The following is a 16,014-nucleotide window of genomic DNA, read 5'->3' on the forward strand; positions in this document are numbered from 1 at the left end:
AACTTGTGTTGTATGGATGTCGTCAACTGTATACATGGAATGAGTATATACATAATAGTACTTCTGGTAGTACGTATTTCTATGGTGCAACTTAATCGTTTGTACACAAAACGAATACACACCAATCTTAGTTACAAATAAATATAAATTTACAAAGGTACTCTTGCATGAATTGAGGTGAACACATGTCATTTACAGTAGTCTTTGACAGTATAGTAACATTCATCTGCTAAATAACTTTTTGCAGCTTTCCTAAAGGCATGTATTCCAGTTTCAGATTTGATCTCCTCTGGAAGTCTATTATACATTTTTATTCCATTAAATAATAAACTATTTTGGGTTTTTGTTTTGTTTTTTTTCGTATGAGATGCAAATGGTGGCAGGATCTAGTCCAGTGTTGGTGTATAGATCTGTTTTGTGTGTACTGGTCAATGTGTTTCTTTATATATATCACAGTCTGAAAGATGTATTCACATGGTACTGTCAAGATTCCCATGGTTTTGAATAAATCAGTACAGTGAGCTCTCTTGCTGCTTTTTGTTATTATTCATACAGCCCTCTTTTGCAGCTTGAAAATTGCTTGTATGTTCTGCACATTTGTACCCCAGAAGGTTATGCCATAACTAATTATTGAATGCACATATGCAAAGTATGTAGTCTTAGCACATGAACTATTACATACTGACATAATTATCAGGAGTGCATAGCAAGCAGTAGCAATTTTCTTTTCTAGTGTTGCAATATGGTCAGTCCAGTTAAGCTGTGAGTCAACATGCATTCCTAGGAATTTTGTGTTTGTGACACAATCTATAAGTTCATCTTTAACTTTTAGGCCTATGCTATTATGTTTTTTATTTATGTGGAAATTAATACTGTTTGTTATTTTAATATTGAGGGTTAATTTGTTGCTTGCTACCCACTTGCATCAATGATCGAGAGTTTCTTCGGCTTTGTCTCTCAATTTGTCTGGTGACTCATCACTGATAAGGATGCTGCTATCATCTGCAAATAGTATTGCTTCCCCGTATTTGACACTCTGGGGAAAATCATTTACATATATATTAGGAAGAGTATTGGGCCAACACACTTCCCTGAGGGACTCCTTTGTTAATATGTTCCGGTTTGGAAATGTGTTTTGTCAATCTGCTGAACTTCGTTTGTGAGATCTCTACACACTGTACCCAATTTTCCAAGTACGATTGAATCCAATTATTTACTGTTCCCCTTATTCCTAGTGCCTCCATTTTGTTTAGTAGTATTTTGTGGTCTACCGTGTCAAATGCTTTGCTAAGGTCAAGGAATATGCCTGTTACATGTTCACCTTTGTCAAGTGCTTCTAAGACAAAATTTGTGAAGTGAGCTACTGCTGAACCTGTGCTTCTTCCTGGCCTGAAACCAAACTGTTCTTTACACAGTAGGTTGTACTTGTTTAGGAAATCCATTAGTCTCTTTTTCATTATATTTTCTATTACCTTGGAAAAGGATGAGAGTAATGAGATGGGCCTATAGTTTTCTATATTTTCTGGATCGCCGTTCTTAAATAGAGGCAGGACTTTCGCACATTTTGAGTATTCTGGGAAGCAGCCTGCAGTGAAAGATTCATTTATGATGTGTGCCAAAGGATGTTGTATGCTGTCAATGCAGTCCTTCAGTAAGCACACTGGCACTTCATCTAAACCTGCTGATGTTTTATTCTTTAGATTCTTCACAACCATCCTTACTTCTTCTGTAGAAGTCGGTAACAGTAACATTGAGTTGGCCACATAGTTCAATTTTTGTTCAGGCTGTTTTTTGCCAAACTTTTGCTGTAGCTTGGTAGCAACACTGCTGAAGTACTCATTTACAGTATTTGCTAGTGTATTTGGGTTATGTATAATAGCACCATTATGTTTAATTTGAATGTTTACTGTTTTTAATTTATTACTGTTTGTTTCCTGTTTGGTAACAGTCCAGGCTGCTTTAATTTTATTTTCTGCCTTTTCTATAATACTGTCATTGTGGGCTTTTTTGCATCTTGTAATACTCTTCTGTATATTCTTTTGTATGTGTGGTAGTGTTGCTGTTGGGGTAAGTGTTCTGTAAAAGTTGAATGATTTGTCGTATACTTCCATGCTCTTACATGTTCCTTGTATCTGGTCAAATGTCCTCCTGATTTGACCTATGTATCTTCCATCACATGTATTGCATTTCAGTTGGTACACTCTGAAAGAGATTGAACATACAAAACAATCAAAAAGTAAAGCTCATACAAACAAGTCCCAGTGCACCTTCCCTCCGAACCAAAGCTAGACAAGAAAGATCTCCCCCATCAGAACTATTGTGAATTATAGAAACTCTCCCACTTCCAACATACATGTTGAAAATCTTATCAGAAAACTACAAATTACAAGAAGACAGGATTGTAAGAAGCACCACACAATTGATTCAGTACATAGAAGACATACAAGTTCCAGACACAGCCTCCCTCAAGTCATTTGATGTAGAGAATATGTATTCCAATATACCAATAACTGAAACAATAAATCAAGAGGACATTTGACACCAGATACAAGGAACATGTAAGAGCATGGAAATATAGGACAAATCATTCAACTTTTGCAGAACACTTACCCTAACAGCAACATAAAATTACAACCAGAGACGCAGACATGGAAATCATAAGCATAAACAACAACAAAAAACACCTCTTCACCTTACAAGAAAACTACCTCATCCAAAAAACCATAACAGAAAAGAAACAACTCATAAATGATAAGATCAACTTGGCAAACCACACACTATTTAAACTGATTGACCACTTAATATAACATTAAAAGTACACATATAACCACAGGCTCCATTTAACACTACCATTTCCTCCCAGATCTCTCCCAAAATCACTGTCCAGACCGTCCCTGTCATTCCACCCCCCCCCCCCTTGCAAAAAGCAAAAGGAAGAAGAAGAAGAAGAAAGGAAAAAAAATCACCACTCCTCTACCTACATACAAGACAATTTCACTAACACTCTCCTCTCTCTCTCTCTCTCTCTCTCTCTCTCTCTCTCTCTCTCTCTCTCTCTCTCTCTCTCTCTCCCTCCCCCCCCCCCCCCCCCCCCCCCACACACACACACACACAAAATATCGTTTCATAGGTTGGCAACACTCACTCAAACAAATGATTAGGCATAAACACTGTGGCAGTGATGCATGAGAAACAATTAAGTAAGTCAACTGTAAATAATGCAGCATAGGAAATAACACAAAATGCCAAAAACTGCAGATGTGAAATGAAGCCTGTCGACACCAACCACTGCTAGCAAGAGGGGAAGGAGCAGATTACATAAAGAAACATCGTAAGTAGCTTGCAGACCAACTTTATAAAGAAAACGCTGTTCTTAACCTCAAAGACTCAAAAAATACAAAATAAATGTACAAATGTGTGTATCCAATTTACAGAATACCACAGAAGATGCTTTGTAAATAAAAGCAAAGTGTGTGTGGTGTAATTCTTTTTGATTACATTGCAGTCAACTCAAGACAGATAACTTATAATAACGGATGTTAACAGCTGCTGTGGAAGATGGCCACACAAACAAACGTATTAACATGTTGTTCAGGAACCACCCACCCCCACCCTCCCCAACTCTATGTGGGTCATGTACCACACCTCTATTGCTATACTCCCCTCTGCTAATTTCTTTACAGTTTCCACTGTGCTGTTCAGTTCACTAACATTGCTCTCCTCTGCCTTTCCAAACACTGTCCACCTGTGTTCAAGCAACCCCTTTTTCGCCTTGCATGTGGTGTGGCTTCCACCACTGGTACCATACATTCCTGTAGCATTCCATATGCCTGATGCATTTCTCATATTCCCCTGCTACTTCGCTAAGAACTCCTTTGCTTTTTACAACCCATTTATGCTAATCAAATGTCTGCTCCAGTCCCCTCACTTCATTCCACTTCTCCCACGCATTCAATACTAACCTTAATATATACTGATGATTCATCACCACCACATCCTCCTTCCTTGAGTACTTTATTCCTCCATCCATGTGCTGGACCTGCAAGGCATCCATGCCGATGAGGATGATGAGATGCACCACCACCAAGTTCTCATTTTCAGTAAACTGAGGACGAGGATCACGATCAAACTTCCTCCCTTTTCAAAAGACTGCTGCCCATAACAGGTCTGTAGTACACATAAATTCAAACAACATAACTAAATTACAACAAAATGGAATGGTCATTAACTACTAGGTAATAGAAAAAATTGCACGTACTTCCTACTACTTTCTAGATCGCAACACTTATGGCACTTCATGCTATGGACCAATCACATATCTCTGTTCCTCCCTTCACTCTCCCTTTTTCTTCTTTCTTTTTTTTCCCCCTTCAAAATAACTGGAATTACATTGGACAACCCTTAAACAGCTGCAGAAGCCCAATGTGTGCAATTTTCATTCTTCTGGCCAATTGAAATTTAAATTTGACAGGTGAGGTGATTTTCTACTATCTGACATGGCCCTTAACACCTGGTGATGACTTTCTTGGTCTTCCCTTTTGGCATATATGGGCTCAACAGCATCACCCATTGTGCCATTCTATACTGTGGCAAACTCGTTGTTCGTCTCACTGCCTACTCCTGTGTTTCCAAAGATCTTCTGTTTGCTTTTTGCATTCATTTCCATACCTCCTGAACCAATTTCATTAACTCATGCACTGATTCCCCATGTCTTCCCTTTCCTACATCTATCAGTTCAAAAGAAGATGGCATTTTCCGTCTATATACTATCTCATATGAAAACAAACCACTTCTCATGTGGACTTTTGATCTGTAAGTGCAGATGACATACTCCAGATATTAATCGCAGTCCTGAACATGTGAGTTAACATAGTAACCCACTATCTTACCAATCATTCTGTGCACATGCTCCATCCTCCCATTTGCCTGTGGATGCAGTATCCTCAAATTTCTTAACAATTCCTCCATCCACTCCTTCTCCACTCCTTTCAAATTCTCTGTTTTCTTACATAATGCAGTTCTGTTGGTGGCTTGTAGCTGTTCAGTATGGGCACCTCTTGTGCACTGATCCTCCTCATCCAGAACATCTAAATTTGCTGTCAATCTCTCTTTCCTCAGATTCACTTCCACTATGCTATAGTTATCCACGTTCATGCATATTACTCACCCACTGTTCCCTCCTGTATGTATCCAATACTACATTTCACAACATGCCATTTTCTTCTACAACACACACTATACTCGTAGGTATACTTGACTCGGCATTCACCCAAAGTAACTCCCTGGTGGCACTGGAAACACAATCATGTCAACTGAGCTTTAATGCTAATGTACACTGTTCAATTGGTTTGTTATTTACTTTGGATGGCCCTCATGGGAGTTCTGCATTGACAGTGCTTTCCCCTGGCTGAAATAACATTCCACTAAGCTCCACAGTTCACTGTCCAAGAACAATTTTGACATGAAACTAAATCAAGAAATCTACCCCTAGGATCATGTCATAACCTTCACTCACAAGTGGTGCAACCTCCGTGCACTGAATAAATTGAACCTTCCCTATTTGAAAATCCATGTGCACTGACTGCAACGATGTGACCTCTGCATCTCCTACTCCATGCAACCTATAACATGATGGGTTCAACTTGCTTTGACTTACTAGGCTCTTACTAGCCACAGATACATGCACCCCTGTGTCAGACAAAACTTAAATTTCCTGGTTCCTATAAATCCTACCACTGAACTTCCACCTCTGCATATGTGCTTGTAGCATTGGAATCAAATGGGAACTCCTTTAGGTTGACCTTGGGCTCCCTCTGTCATTTAATTAACGGTACTGTGCCTGCTTCGCCATCTTCTTTGTTGCTGATTACCACCTCTACCCCTACACTGCTTCTGCACATGTCCTATATGATTACTCTTATAACACCTTATGCTAATTGAAAACACTTATCCCATACTGCAGTTTCTATGTCTATTTCCTCATACTCAACTGCCAACTGAATAGTAGAATACAAATCCCTCAGCATACATTCATGCATCTTTCTAGGCATATTTGCCAGCAACCCCATCAAAAAGACATCAAGTGCCCTTTTCTTGGCCTCTTGTACCAGGACCTTATTCGCCTCAGCACTTTGTTCCCAATTCATGTGCACTCATCCATCTCTCTTTTCCTGAATTTTAATATCTCCACCATTTCCTCTTTACCATCATTCTCAGCCTTTCCTGAAAGTACACTGCACTATTCTTATATCTCTGCAACAATCATTCCTTCAACTGTTCAAACTCTGTCACCTTTCTTAAGGCCTCAGAACACCTCACATATGTTTCAGCTTCTCCCACAACTGCAACTTAGCCATGTGCAATAGCTGATTATCAGTCCAACATCTCTAGATCCACTACAAAAGAACACACATCTTCAGAAGCTCTACCCAAAAACAGCACAATCAACCCTATGGCAGCCAGATCTCTCTCCTGTTGTTGCACTTGAGCCAATGACAACTGCTCATCCCTGGCTACTATTACTTAAATGCATATTATCTGGTGTTGATTGAGCTACCTTTTCCAATAAAATCCATTCTGCCTCAGGTTCCAATAGACCTTGCATTCCTGACTCAGCAATTGTGTAGCTTTCACCCTTCAACCCAAATCTCAAACCACACAACCACAAAATGAAAAACTCCTTTATTGCTTATTATAGTAAACCACTCAAATACAACACAGAACAAAACAACATTAATTCCTATGATGTACCACTTAGACTCAAAACATTGACTTGCATATTGGCAGAAATGGTGACAAATATAACACTCTAGAGCTGCAAACTCAGTACAAGGTGCAGAAAGTCCCAAAAAATTACATTGGCTGCATCTTACACATACCAAAGAGTACAATTCACGCCCCTTTTGCGAAGTGAAACAACAGGTTTCTAATACTACAAATCTCATTTCATAATAAAACAATAGTAAATGTTTCTTGACACCCTTCCTTAATAACCAACATATCACTTCAAAAAATTTGTAATCTGCATCTCCCAATCTCTCATTCCTCTTACACATTCAAAAACGAAACTACCCATCACTCACCACCTGTTGTAACTGGTGCATGCAGGTGGCTCTTGCAGATTATGTAGGTGGTGGATCCAAACACCATACTTCAAAGATGATGCTCACTACTATGACACCAGATGAAGTCACCAGAGGTGCTGGAATGTTGGAGTAGGGGCTGTGGGGAAGGCACACAGCAGCTCACAGCTACAGAGAGATCCTGTGGCAATCTGTAAACATTTTATTCTCCTCTGCCTCAGGCACGACAGGTGTCTGTCATCTCACTCGCATCAAATTCCTCTCACTTGGCAATTTGGTCACTCTGCTTTGCTGAGGATGCAGCCCCATTGCCCTTGGCTCAGTAGCAACAGCCACAATGAGGATGTTACCCCAGCAGTGAACTCTCTTGCTATGAGTGAACTCTTGCTACAAGTATACAAGACAAGTGGAGGGGTTGAGTCATAAGCTGATTTACCAAAGTCTTTACTACCAATTTCAAAGATATGATAGGTACGATAGACAATTACATCTCTATCATTAAAACTTTCAAAACCAGGTATACTAGGAACTCCGCTACCACCTCTTACTATGGCAATGGTGAACCATCCATTTCCATGTGAGAAAGTGTCATTTATATCCAAGCTGAACTTAAGAGAACATCCAAGAAATACACAGGGTCCATCGACGAGGGCATTAGCTGCAACACTCTTCAATGGAATGCGATTCTTCTTGTCTCCTGATGTTGTTGTAAGTTCAATGTTTTCTATGATTTTGTAGACAGTTGTGGCAAGTAGCACTCACATCATGCTGACCCATTCCTCATGACAGCAGAAGGCAGATGCTGGTGGGAAGAAGTCCTCTGCAGTAGCCAGTATGTGACCCCATGCCTCCGGACAGGAGTTGACCTTGTTGCTGGAAGGCCTGGTCTGGCCTGCTGCTGGCTGGCCCTATTACTTGACTGTCACCTATTTATACTTGGCAGTGTGCATATATTTTGCGAATGCATCTCTTCAAGTCATGTACAGGACCGCATTAGATTTTGACAGCAGCTTATGTTAAGAGTTACTTCCAATACTGCTGAGCAAGCTGTTTTGGCAACTCTTACACCCATGTCAGCCTGACATACCTTGCTACTTTGTGTTGCACAAAGTTATTATTAACAAGCCCACACCTCACTTACAGGTATATCTGCTGCAAACTCATGCTAAAACCACCTTATGCAGTGACATTGCTACAGAACTATATGAAGTACAAGATTTGACCCTTACACATACCATTGTCTGTGCTGCAAGGCAGAACAAGCTAGACTGTTCAACAAGGAGCTTTTCCCTCAACAAACTTCTACTGTTTAACAACTGATACAAAGTTTTTTTTTGCGTATCTATAAATCTATCTGAATTTATTCATTTACATAAATAGTCCATTCTTTTGTACTCTTATCTTACACTTGGATGGATAGGTTTTATTATGACTGTATGGATAAACAGAAATGTCACATAATTCTATTTCTTAGACTTTATCATCCAAGCTATTTAATAGATCTATCTAGCAGAGAAAGTGATTCAAATGATACATTGTTTCCTTCTTTTCCTGCTAACAAATTGTTCAGGAAGATTGTAGCATTATTCTGGGTACAAGGACACGTAAGGATTCAGGGAAATCAGCAAGCATGATTGGCAGGCAGGAAGTTGCTTTTAGTGAAGATTGGGAAGCCAGCACTTCAGCTATGGTATTCCTCCTTCAGGCATAGAGGTGAGACAATCTGACACTGACCTCTTCTGTTTGTCACATTGCCCTATTCCGCACAACTCTTTTCTATGGTAAGAGAAACCACTTCTTTGTGGTGCCTGTAGCACATACATTTCACTGTGATTGCTAATTTAAGTTGTAGTGTGATATGCTTACTTGAGGTGTGTTATCTAAGACGAACATACGGTTCTGAGCAATTATTGATTATGTACAAACATGGCAATATTCTACCATTCCAAAGACAACAGAAATAGCCTGAATGACTCATTTCAAGTGCTTATTTCATTTTAGCACAACAGGGTAAAAGCAAGTTTAAGTAGGAATATGCCTCATTTTAGCTGATGATGAGGTGAATGAGATGATGTTGTTGTTGTTGTTGTTGTTGTTGTTGTTGTTGTTGTCTTCAGTCCTGAGACTGGTTTGATGCAGCTCTCCATGCTACTCTATCCTATGCAAGCTTCTTCATCTCCCAGTACCTACTGCAACCTACATCCTTCCGAATCTGCTTAGTGTATTCATCTCTTGGTCTCCCTCTAAAATTTTTACCCTCCACGCTGCCCTCCAATACTAAATTGGTGATCCCTTGATGCTTCAGAACATGTCCTATCAACTGATCCCTTCTTCTTGGAAGTTGTGCCACAATCTCCTCTTCTCCCCAATTCTATTCAATGCCTCCTCATTAGTTATGTGATCTACCCATCTAATCTTCAGTATTCTTCTGTAGCACCACATTTCGAAAGCTTCTATTCTCTTCTTGTCCAAACTATTTATCGTCCATGTATCACTTCCATACATGGCTACACTCCATACAAATACTTTCAGAAACGACTTCCTGACACTTAAATCTATACTCGATGTTAAAAAATTTCTCTTCTTCAGAACCGCTTTCCTTGCCATTGCCAGTCTACATTTTATATCCTTTCTACTTTGACCATCATCAGTTATTTTGCTCCCCAAATAGCAAAACTCCTTTACTACTTTAAGTGTCTCATTTCCTAATCTAATTCCCTCAGTATCATCCAACTTAATTCGACTACATTCCATTATCCTCGTTTTGCTTTTGTTGATGTTCATCTTATATCCTCCTTTCAAGACACTGTCCATTCCGTTCAGCTGCTCTTCCAGGTCCCTTGCTGTCTCTGACAGAATTACAATGTCATCGACGAACCTCAAAGTTTTTATTTCTTCTCCATGGATTTTAATACCTACTCCAAATTTTTCTTTTTTTTTTTTTTTAACTGCTTGTTCAATATACAGATTGAATAACATTGGGGAGGGGCTACAATCCTGTCTCACTCCCTTCCCAACCACTGCATCTCTTTCATGCCCCTCGACTCTTATAACTGCCATCTGGTTCCTGTACAAATTGTAAATAGCCTTTCGCTCCCTGTATTTTACCCCTGCCACCTTCAGAATTTGAAAGAGAGTATTCCAGTCAACATTGTCAAAAGCTTTCTCTAAGTCTACAAATGCTAGGAACGTAGGTTTGCCTTTACTTAGTCTTTCTTCTAAGGTGAATCGTAAGGTCAGTATTGCCTCACATGTTCCATTACCTCTACGGAATCCAACCTGATCTTCCCTGAGGTCAGCTTCTACCAGTTACCCATTCAACAGTAAAGAATTCACGTTAGTATTTTGCAGCTGTGACTTATTAAACTGATAGTTCGGTAATTTTCACATCTGTCAACACCTGCTTTCTTTGGGATTGGAATTATTATATTCTTCTTGAAGTCTGATGGTATTTTGCCTGTCTCGTACATCTTGCCCACCAGATCGTAGAGTTTTGTCAGGACTGGCTCTCCCTAGGCCGTCAGTAGTTCTAATGGAATGTTGTCTGCTCCTGAGGCCTAGTTTCAACTCAGGTCTTTCAGTGCTCTGTCAAACTCTTCATGCAGTATCGTATCTCCCATTTCATCTTCATCTACATCCTCTTCCATTTCCATAATATTGTCCTCAAGTACATCACCCTTGTACAGACCCTCTATATACTCCTTCCACCTTTCTGCTTTCCCTTCTTTGCTTAGAACTGGGTTTCCATCTGAGCTCTTGACATTCATACAAGTGGTTCTCTTTCCTCCAAAGGTCTCTTTAATTTTCCTGTAGGCAGTATCTATCTTACCCCTCGTGAGATAAGCCTCTAAATCCTTACATTTGCCCTCTAGCCATGCCTGCTTAGCCATTTTGCACTTCCTATCGATCTCATTTTTGAGACGTTTGTCTTCCTTTTTGCCTGCTTCATTTACTGCATTTTTATATTTTCTCCTTTCATCAATTAAATTCAATATTTCTTCTGTTACCCAAGGATTTCTACTAGCCCTCGTCTTTTTACCTACTTGACCCTCTGCTGCCTTCACTATTTCATCCCTGAAAGCTACCCATTTTTCTACTACTGTATTTCTTTCCCCAGTTCCTGTCAATTGTTCGCTTATGCTCTCCCTGAAACTCTCTACAATCTCTGGTTCTGTCAGTTTATCCAGATCCCATCTCCTTAAATTCCCACCTTTCTGCAGTTTCTTCAGTTTTAACCTACAGTCATCACAAATAGATTGTGGTCAGAGTCCACATCTGCCCCTGGAAATGTCTTACAATTTAAAACCTGGTTCCTAAATCTCTGTCTTACCATTATATAATCTGTCTGAAACCTTCGAGTATCTCCAGGCTTCTTCCATGTATACAGCCTTCTTTTGATTCTTGAACCAATTTTTAGCTATGATTAAGTTACGCTCTGTGCAAAATTCTACCAGGCAGCTTCCTCTTTCATTTCTTACCCCCAATCCATATTCAACTACTATGTTTCCTTTGCTCCCTTTTCCTACTATCGAATTCCAGTCACCCATGACTATTAAATTTTCATCTCCCTTCACTACCTGAATAATTTCTTTTATCTTATCATACACTTCATCAACTTCTTCATCATCTGCAGAGCTAGTTGGCGTATAAACTTGTACCACTGTAGGAGGCGTGGGCTTTGTGTCTATCTTGGCCACAATAATGCGTTCACTATGCTGTTTGTAGTAGCTTACCCGCACTCCTTTTTTTTTTTTTAATTCATTATTAAACCTACTCCTGCATTACCCCTATTTGATTTTGTATTTATAACCCTGTATTCACCTAACCAAAAGTCTTGTTTCTTCTGCCACTGAACTTCACTAATTCCCACTATATCTAACTTTAACCTATCCATTTCCATTTTTAAATTTTCTAACCTACCTGCCCGATTGAGGGATCTGATATTCTACGCTCCGATCTGTAGAATGCCAGTTTTTTTTTCTCCTGATAAAGACGTCCTCTTGAGTAGTCCCCGCCCGGAGATCCGAATGGGGGACTATTTTACCTCTGGAATATTTTACCCAAGAGGATGCCATCATCATTTAATCATACAGTAAAGCTGCATGAATGTGATATTCATTTTAAAATTTTGTGTATTGCCAGACTCCACCTTAACTCCACCCTAAGTTAGAAATGAGCCTGTTAATGTTTTACCTTGTTAATCACACTTTAGTGTACTTGCAGTACTTTAGTGTAGGAGCTAAAGGCTCAAATTTATGAATGTAGCCTTTTAACTGGAGCTTTGACAGCATATGAATATGGTCCAACTCCACCTACCCCTGTTTCTGCCCCCACCCCCTCCCTCCTCCCTGCCCATCTCCTACTAGTACTATCTGTCCATCTCCTTTTTTTTGTCTGTCAATCTCATCATCCCCCTTTAACTATACATCTCCTCCTACCCCATCTTTATGCCTAGCTGTCCCCATTTGCAGATATACCCCCTGCAACACATTCAGATTCTACCAAGATAACATGTCAGATGTGCAGGGCAGCCTAGATGTCAGTCACTACCAACTCTTTTTTCCCCCACCCCCACCCCAGCCCAACGGCCCCCTAGGTGGTACATAGCCCCCCCCTCCCCCCACCACCACACAGTACTTTCTCCCAGACAATAAGTAGTATATGTGCCAAACTCTTTTCTCCCCCACCCCCACCCCAGCCCAACGGCCCCCTAGGTGGTACATAGCCCCACTCCCCCTACCACCACACAGTACTTTCTTCCAGACAATAAGTAGTATGTGTGCCAAATGCAGTGGAACTCAGTCCACTGGTTTAGGAGATGTGAAACAGACCAACACATGAATTTAGTAGTGGGAATCACATTTCAGTCATCACATTTTGAGAGAAACGAGCTCTCATCTTCAGGATAGGCTTACATCGTAATCACAGCCTCACTTCCATTTATAGTGGATAAGCCTAAAGCCCCAGATGTCAAGCACCCTAAAAACCTTTCATAGTCATCGTCATACTTTCAATTATCTTATGTGAAACATGGCTCATTACATACATGTGAAATCTAGTACTTGAATAAAACAAGACTACTTTGAATTGTAAGAGAAGGAAGAAGTTTTATTGGAAACATCATCTTTCAAAAGATTCTCTCTTAAAGATGAGAATGTTGACAATTGCTGCAGTACCCATAAGTGCATCTTATTTTGCTATGCATTGTTTAATACACAAAATACTAAAACACTTGATGTATTATCAACAGTAGCTGGGTTCTATTGTAATTTGGCTGTGCTGATGTCGTGTTTTTTCAAACATCGCATGTGATAGCCAGTATGGTTCTTGAGAAGACTAATACTCTTTCTTTGCATTAGTAATGCATAAAATGATCTATTTCACTGTCCGTAATGGATTTTCTGTAAATACTAAAAAAGTGTTCTTCTTCACATTATATTGACTATGCTTTTTATTCCAGGTTTTGGAGCACCTGTTCCTAGAACAACGCTTGGGAGAATTGCTGCAGTTATCTTCTCTGCTATTGGCATTCCTTTACATTTACTCCTAGTGCTTAATATTGGAATGTTGGTTGCTGTGAAATTGCAACATTTGTCTATGACTTGGCAGCGTGGGACATCATTTATTGCTGCCATGATTGTCTGCTGCTTCACCTATAATGGTATGCATCTAAAAATAATGTTAATAATTTTTAAATGAATGATTGCATGCCATTGACTCTGTACCATTAGACGAGTCACTTAAACATGATCAGAAACTTACAAGACAGGCGAGACTTCATCACATAAGGCTTTTCTGAAGTTTAATTTTAGACTTTGATTACAGAAGTGGGTCTGTCATATCTGGAATGATTTTTAACTTTGCAGCAGTGAGTGAGGTGATATAAAATTTCCTGGCACACGAAACCTGTGTACCAGACTGAAACTTGAACTCAGGATCTTTGTCTTTCATCAGCAAGTCCACTTGTCTGTGAAAGGCAAAGGCCCCAGTTCCAGTCTCAGGCTGCCACACAGTTTTAATCTACCAGGAAGTTTCAGTGGTATCATGTGTTCTCAGTGTAGGTTCTGGAAACTAAAACACAATTATGTCTTCTGCTTACTAGATAAGTACTAATTCTATGAAAAGACAGCCCACAGAGTGTACTCATTTTATTTCTGTAAAACAGATCATTGTTGGGATAGTCTAAGACCCCCAAAAGGAAATTTTTTAGGGACTGTCAGAATAAAATATCAATGTAACGTTACATTACCTTTCCTCTTACAAAATGCCATATACACTCTATTTCTTACAATAAATGTCACATATTTAACTTCACTCTGTACATTATCATTTTCTTCAGGTTCATCACCAGCAATCTGCAGACTAATATAAAATGGATTTGTCCCTTGAAACAACCTATTTTTAACTTTACACTCTTTTTCAAGATCTGTCCAAGACTTAACTTTAGTTATATCTGCACTTTGTTCTGGTTTAGAATACGTTACAAACTTAAACCTATTCCTTCTAGTATACTTATGCCAAGGTACCCCAGATGCTTTCTGGGGATTCAACTCAAAAGCACCCATTCTATTACTACATGCTATACGCACTTTCTCCAATGCAACCTGATCTTCAAATATCTTCTTGTTAGCTTTATCATCAAGAGTTAGTCTTTCAATCCTAACATTAACCCTATACACATATGTTACAATTTTATTAATAATTACAGAACTATATTTGTTACCAAAAAACTTAAATTCATCAATAATATCGTAATGTTGCAATGTTCCAAAATTCTTTGCTTTCTCATCATGCTTCTCAATAGCGGCCATTTTTTACCATACTCAAAGCGTACACCATCATTGGATTTTTTTCACATACCTTGTGGAGGCAAGAATCTTACCTAACAGAAAGCAGAGAAACTTTAACATTCCATAGTCTGGGCTTGAGAGTAAGTCTAAAAGAGAATCATAAAAAATGGAATCCATCAAGAATTGATACTTGGTGTCCATTTCTGTGTAACCTATGTAAGTGATATCCAGACATATAATAATGTCATGTTTTTTTCTGATGAGTAGTTTGGACATAGGTCTGAAAAAATCCCATTGACAGCTAATTCAGTAGTTAAGCAGCTGTGCAGATATGTTATTGCTATCTCTTATTCTTACAAAAAATCTTTATAATGTAATTTCAGAAACAAATAGTAATGATTTGGCTTCCAAAGACTGATATTTTCCATGTACAGATTAACACACACAATTCCATGGTACCCAGATGAATAATAGTTAAAATTAAATCTTCCCATCTCTTTAGATGGATGGGAAGTAACAAACATCTTGGAAATTGAACCACTGTAAAGGAACTGGTTCTTTCTGTCAACTTTGGAACTGTGGAAATCTTGTCAGGTTGGTTACAAATCAATACTTGCTCAGACGAATTGGTTTGCTGATGCAGTACCACTTCAAGTAAGCAGTCACACTAAAATTTTACTCAGCATTCAGTGCATATAGTGACTTTATTGTGCTTTCTGGTCACAATAGATATAAGTAACATGTCAACCATCAGTTGTTCAACAAGGTGTGATAACTAGTCTGTTGGAAATCGAAGGACTGAGAACTGCACCTGTATGCATTGGCTAAAATGATACCAAATGTATGACATCAGTGGTCAAAATTTCATTTAATGAAAAGTTCTTTGCTGCAAGACTTGTACAGAACTGTCAAAAAAAAATTTACTTAAAAACCACCCGCATGAGAACTGCCACTTCACTGGAATCTCCAGGAGGACCCTGAGGCAATAAGTAGTGCAACTTTGAGCCACTGTGGCCTCACAGTTGAATTGCATATGGCCAGACCAAAGCCCCATATCCATGCAGTGAGTGTCCCATACACCTTGCAGCATCATTGTGTAAGGTTATACCAGTATCAGAAAAGATCTCTCAAAGTCAATGGAA

The 16,014-nt window shown here is 39.2% G+C and overlaps 1 protein-coding gene across 4 annotated transcripts in view; it reads left to right on the forward strand.

The window, feature by feature from the left end:
- The window catches only part of LOC126474008 (uncharacterized), a 260,529-nt gene that overhangs the window by 224,511 nt on the left and 20,004 nt on the right, over positions 1-16,014 (forward strand). For 3 of the 4 annotated variants that reach the window (XM_050101398.1, XM_050101397.1, XM_050101400.1), the window contains exon 3: positions 13,543-13,743. In XM_050101398.1, coding sequence (XP_049957355.1) covers positions 13,543-13,743 — 201 coding nt within the window. Of the gene's footprint in view, positions 1-13,542; positions 13,744-15,374; positions 15,436-16,014 lie in introns of those variants that run through there. The other variant, XM_050101399.1, reaches the window with a different exon arrangement.

Source organism: Schistocerca serialis, chromosome 4, assembly GCF_023864345.2.
Source record: "Schistocerca serialis cubense isolate TAMUIC-IGC-003099 chromosome 4, iqSchSeri2.2, whole genome shotgun sequence".
In the NCBI taxonomy this organism is placed as follows: Eukaryota; Metazoa; Arthropoda; class Insecta; order Orthoptera; family Acrididae; genus Schistocerca; species Schistocerca serialis.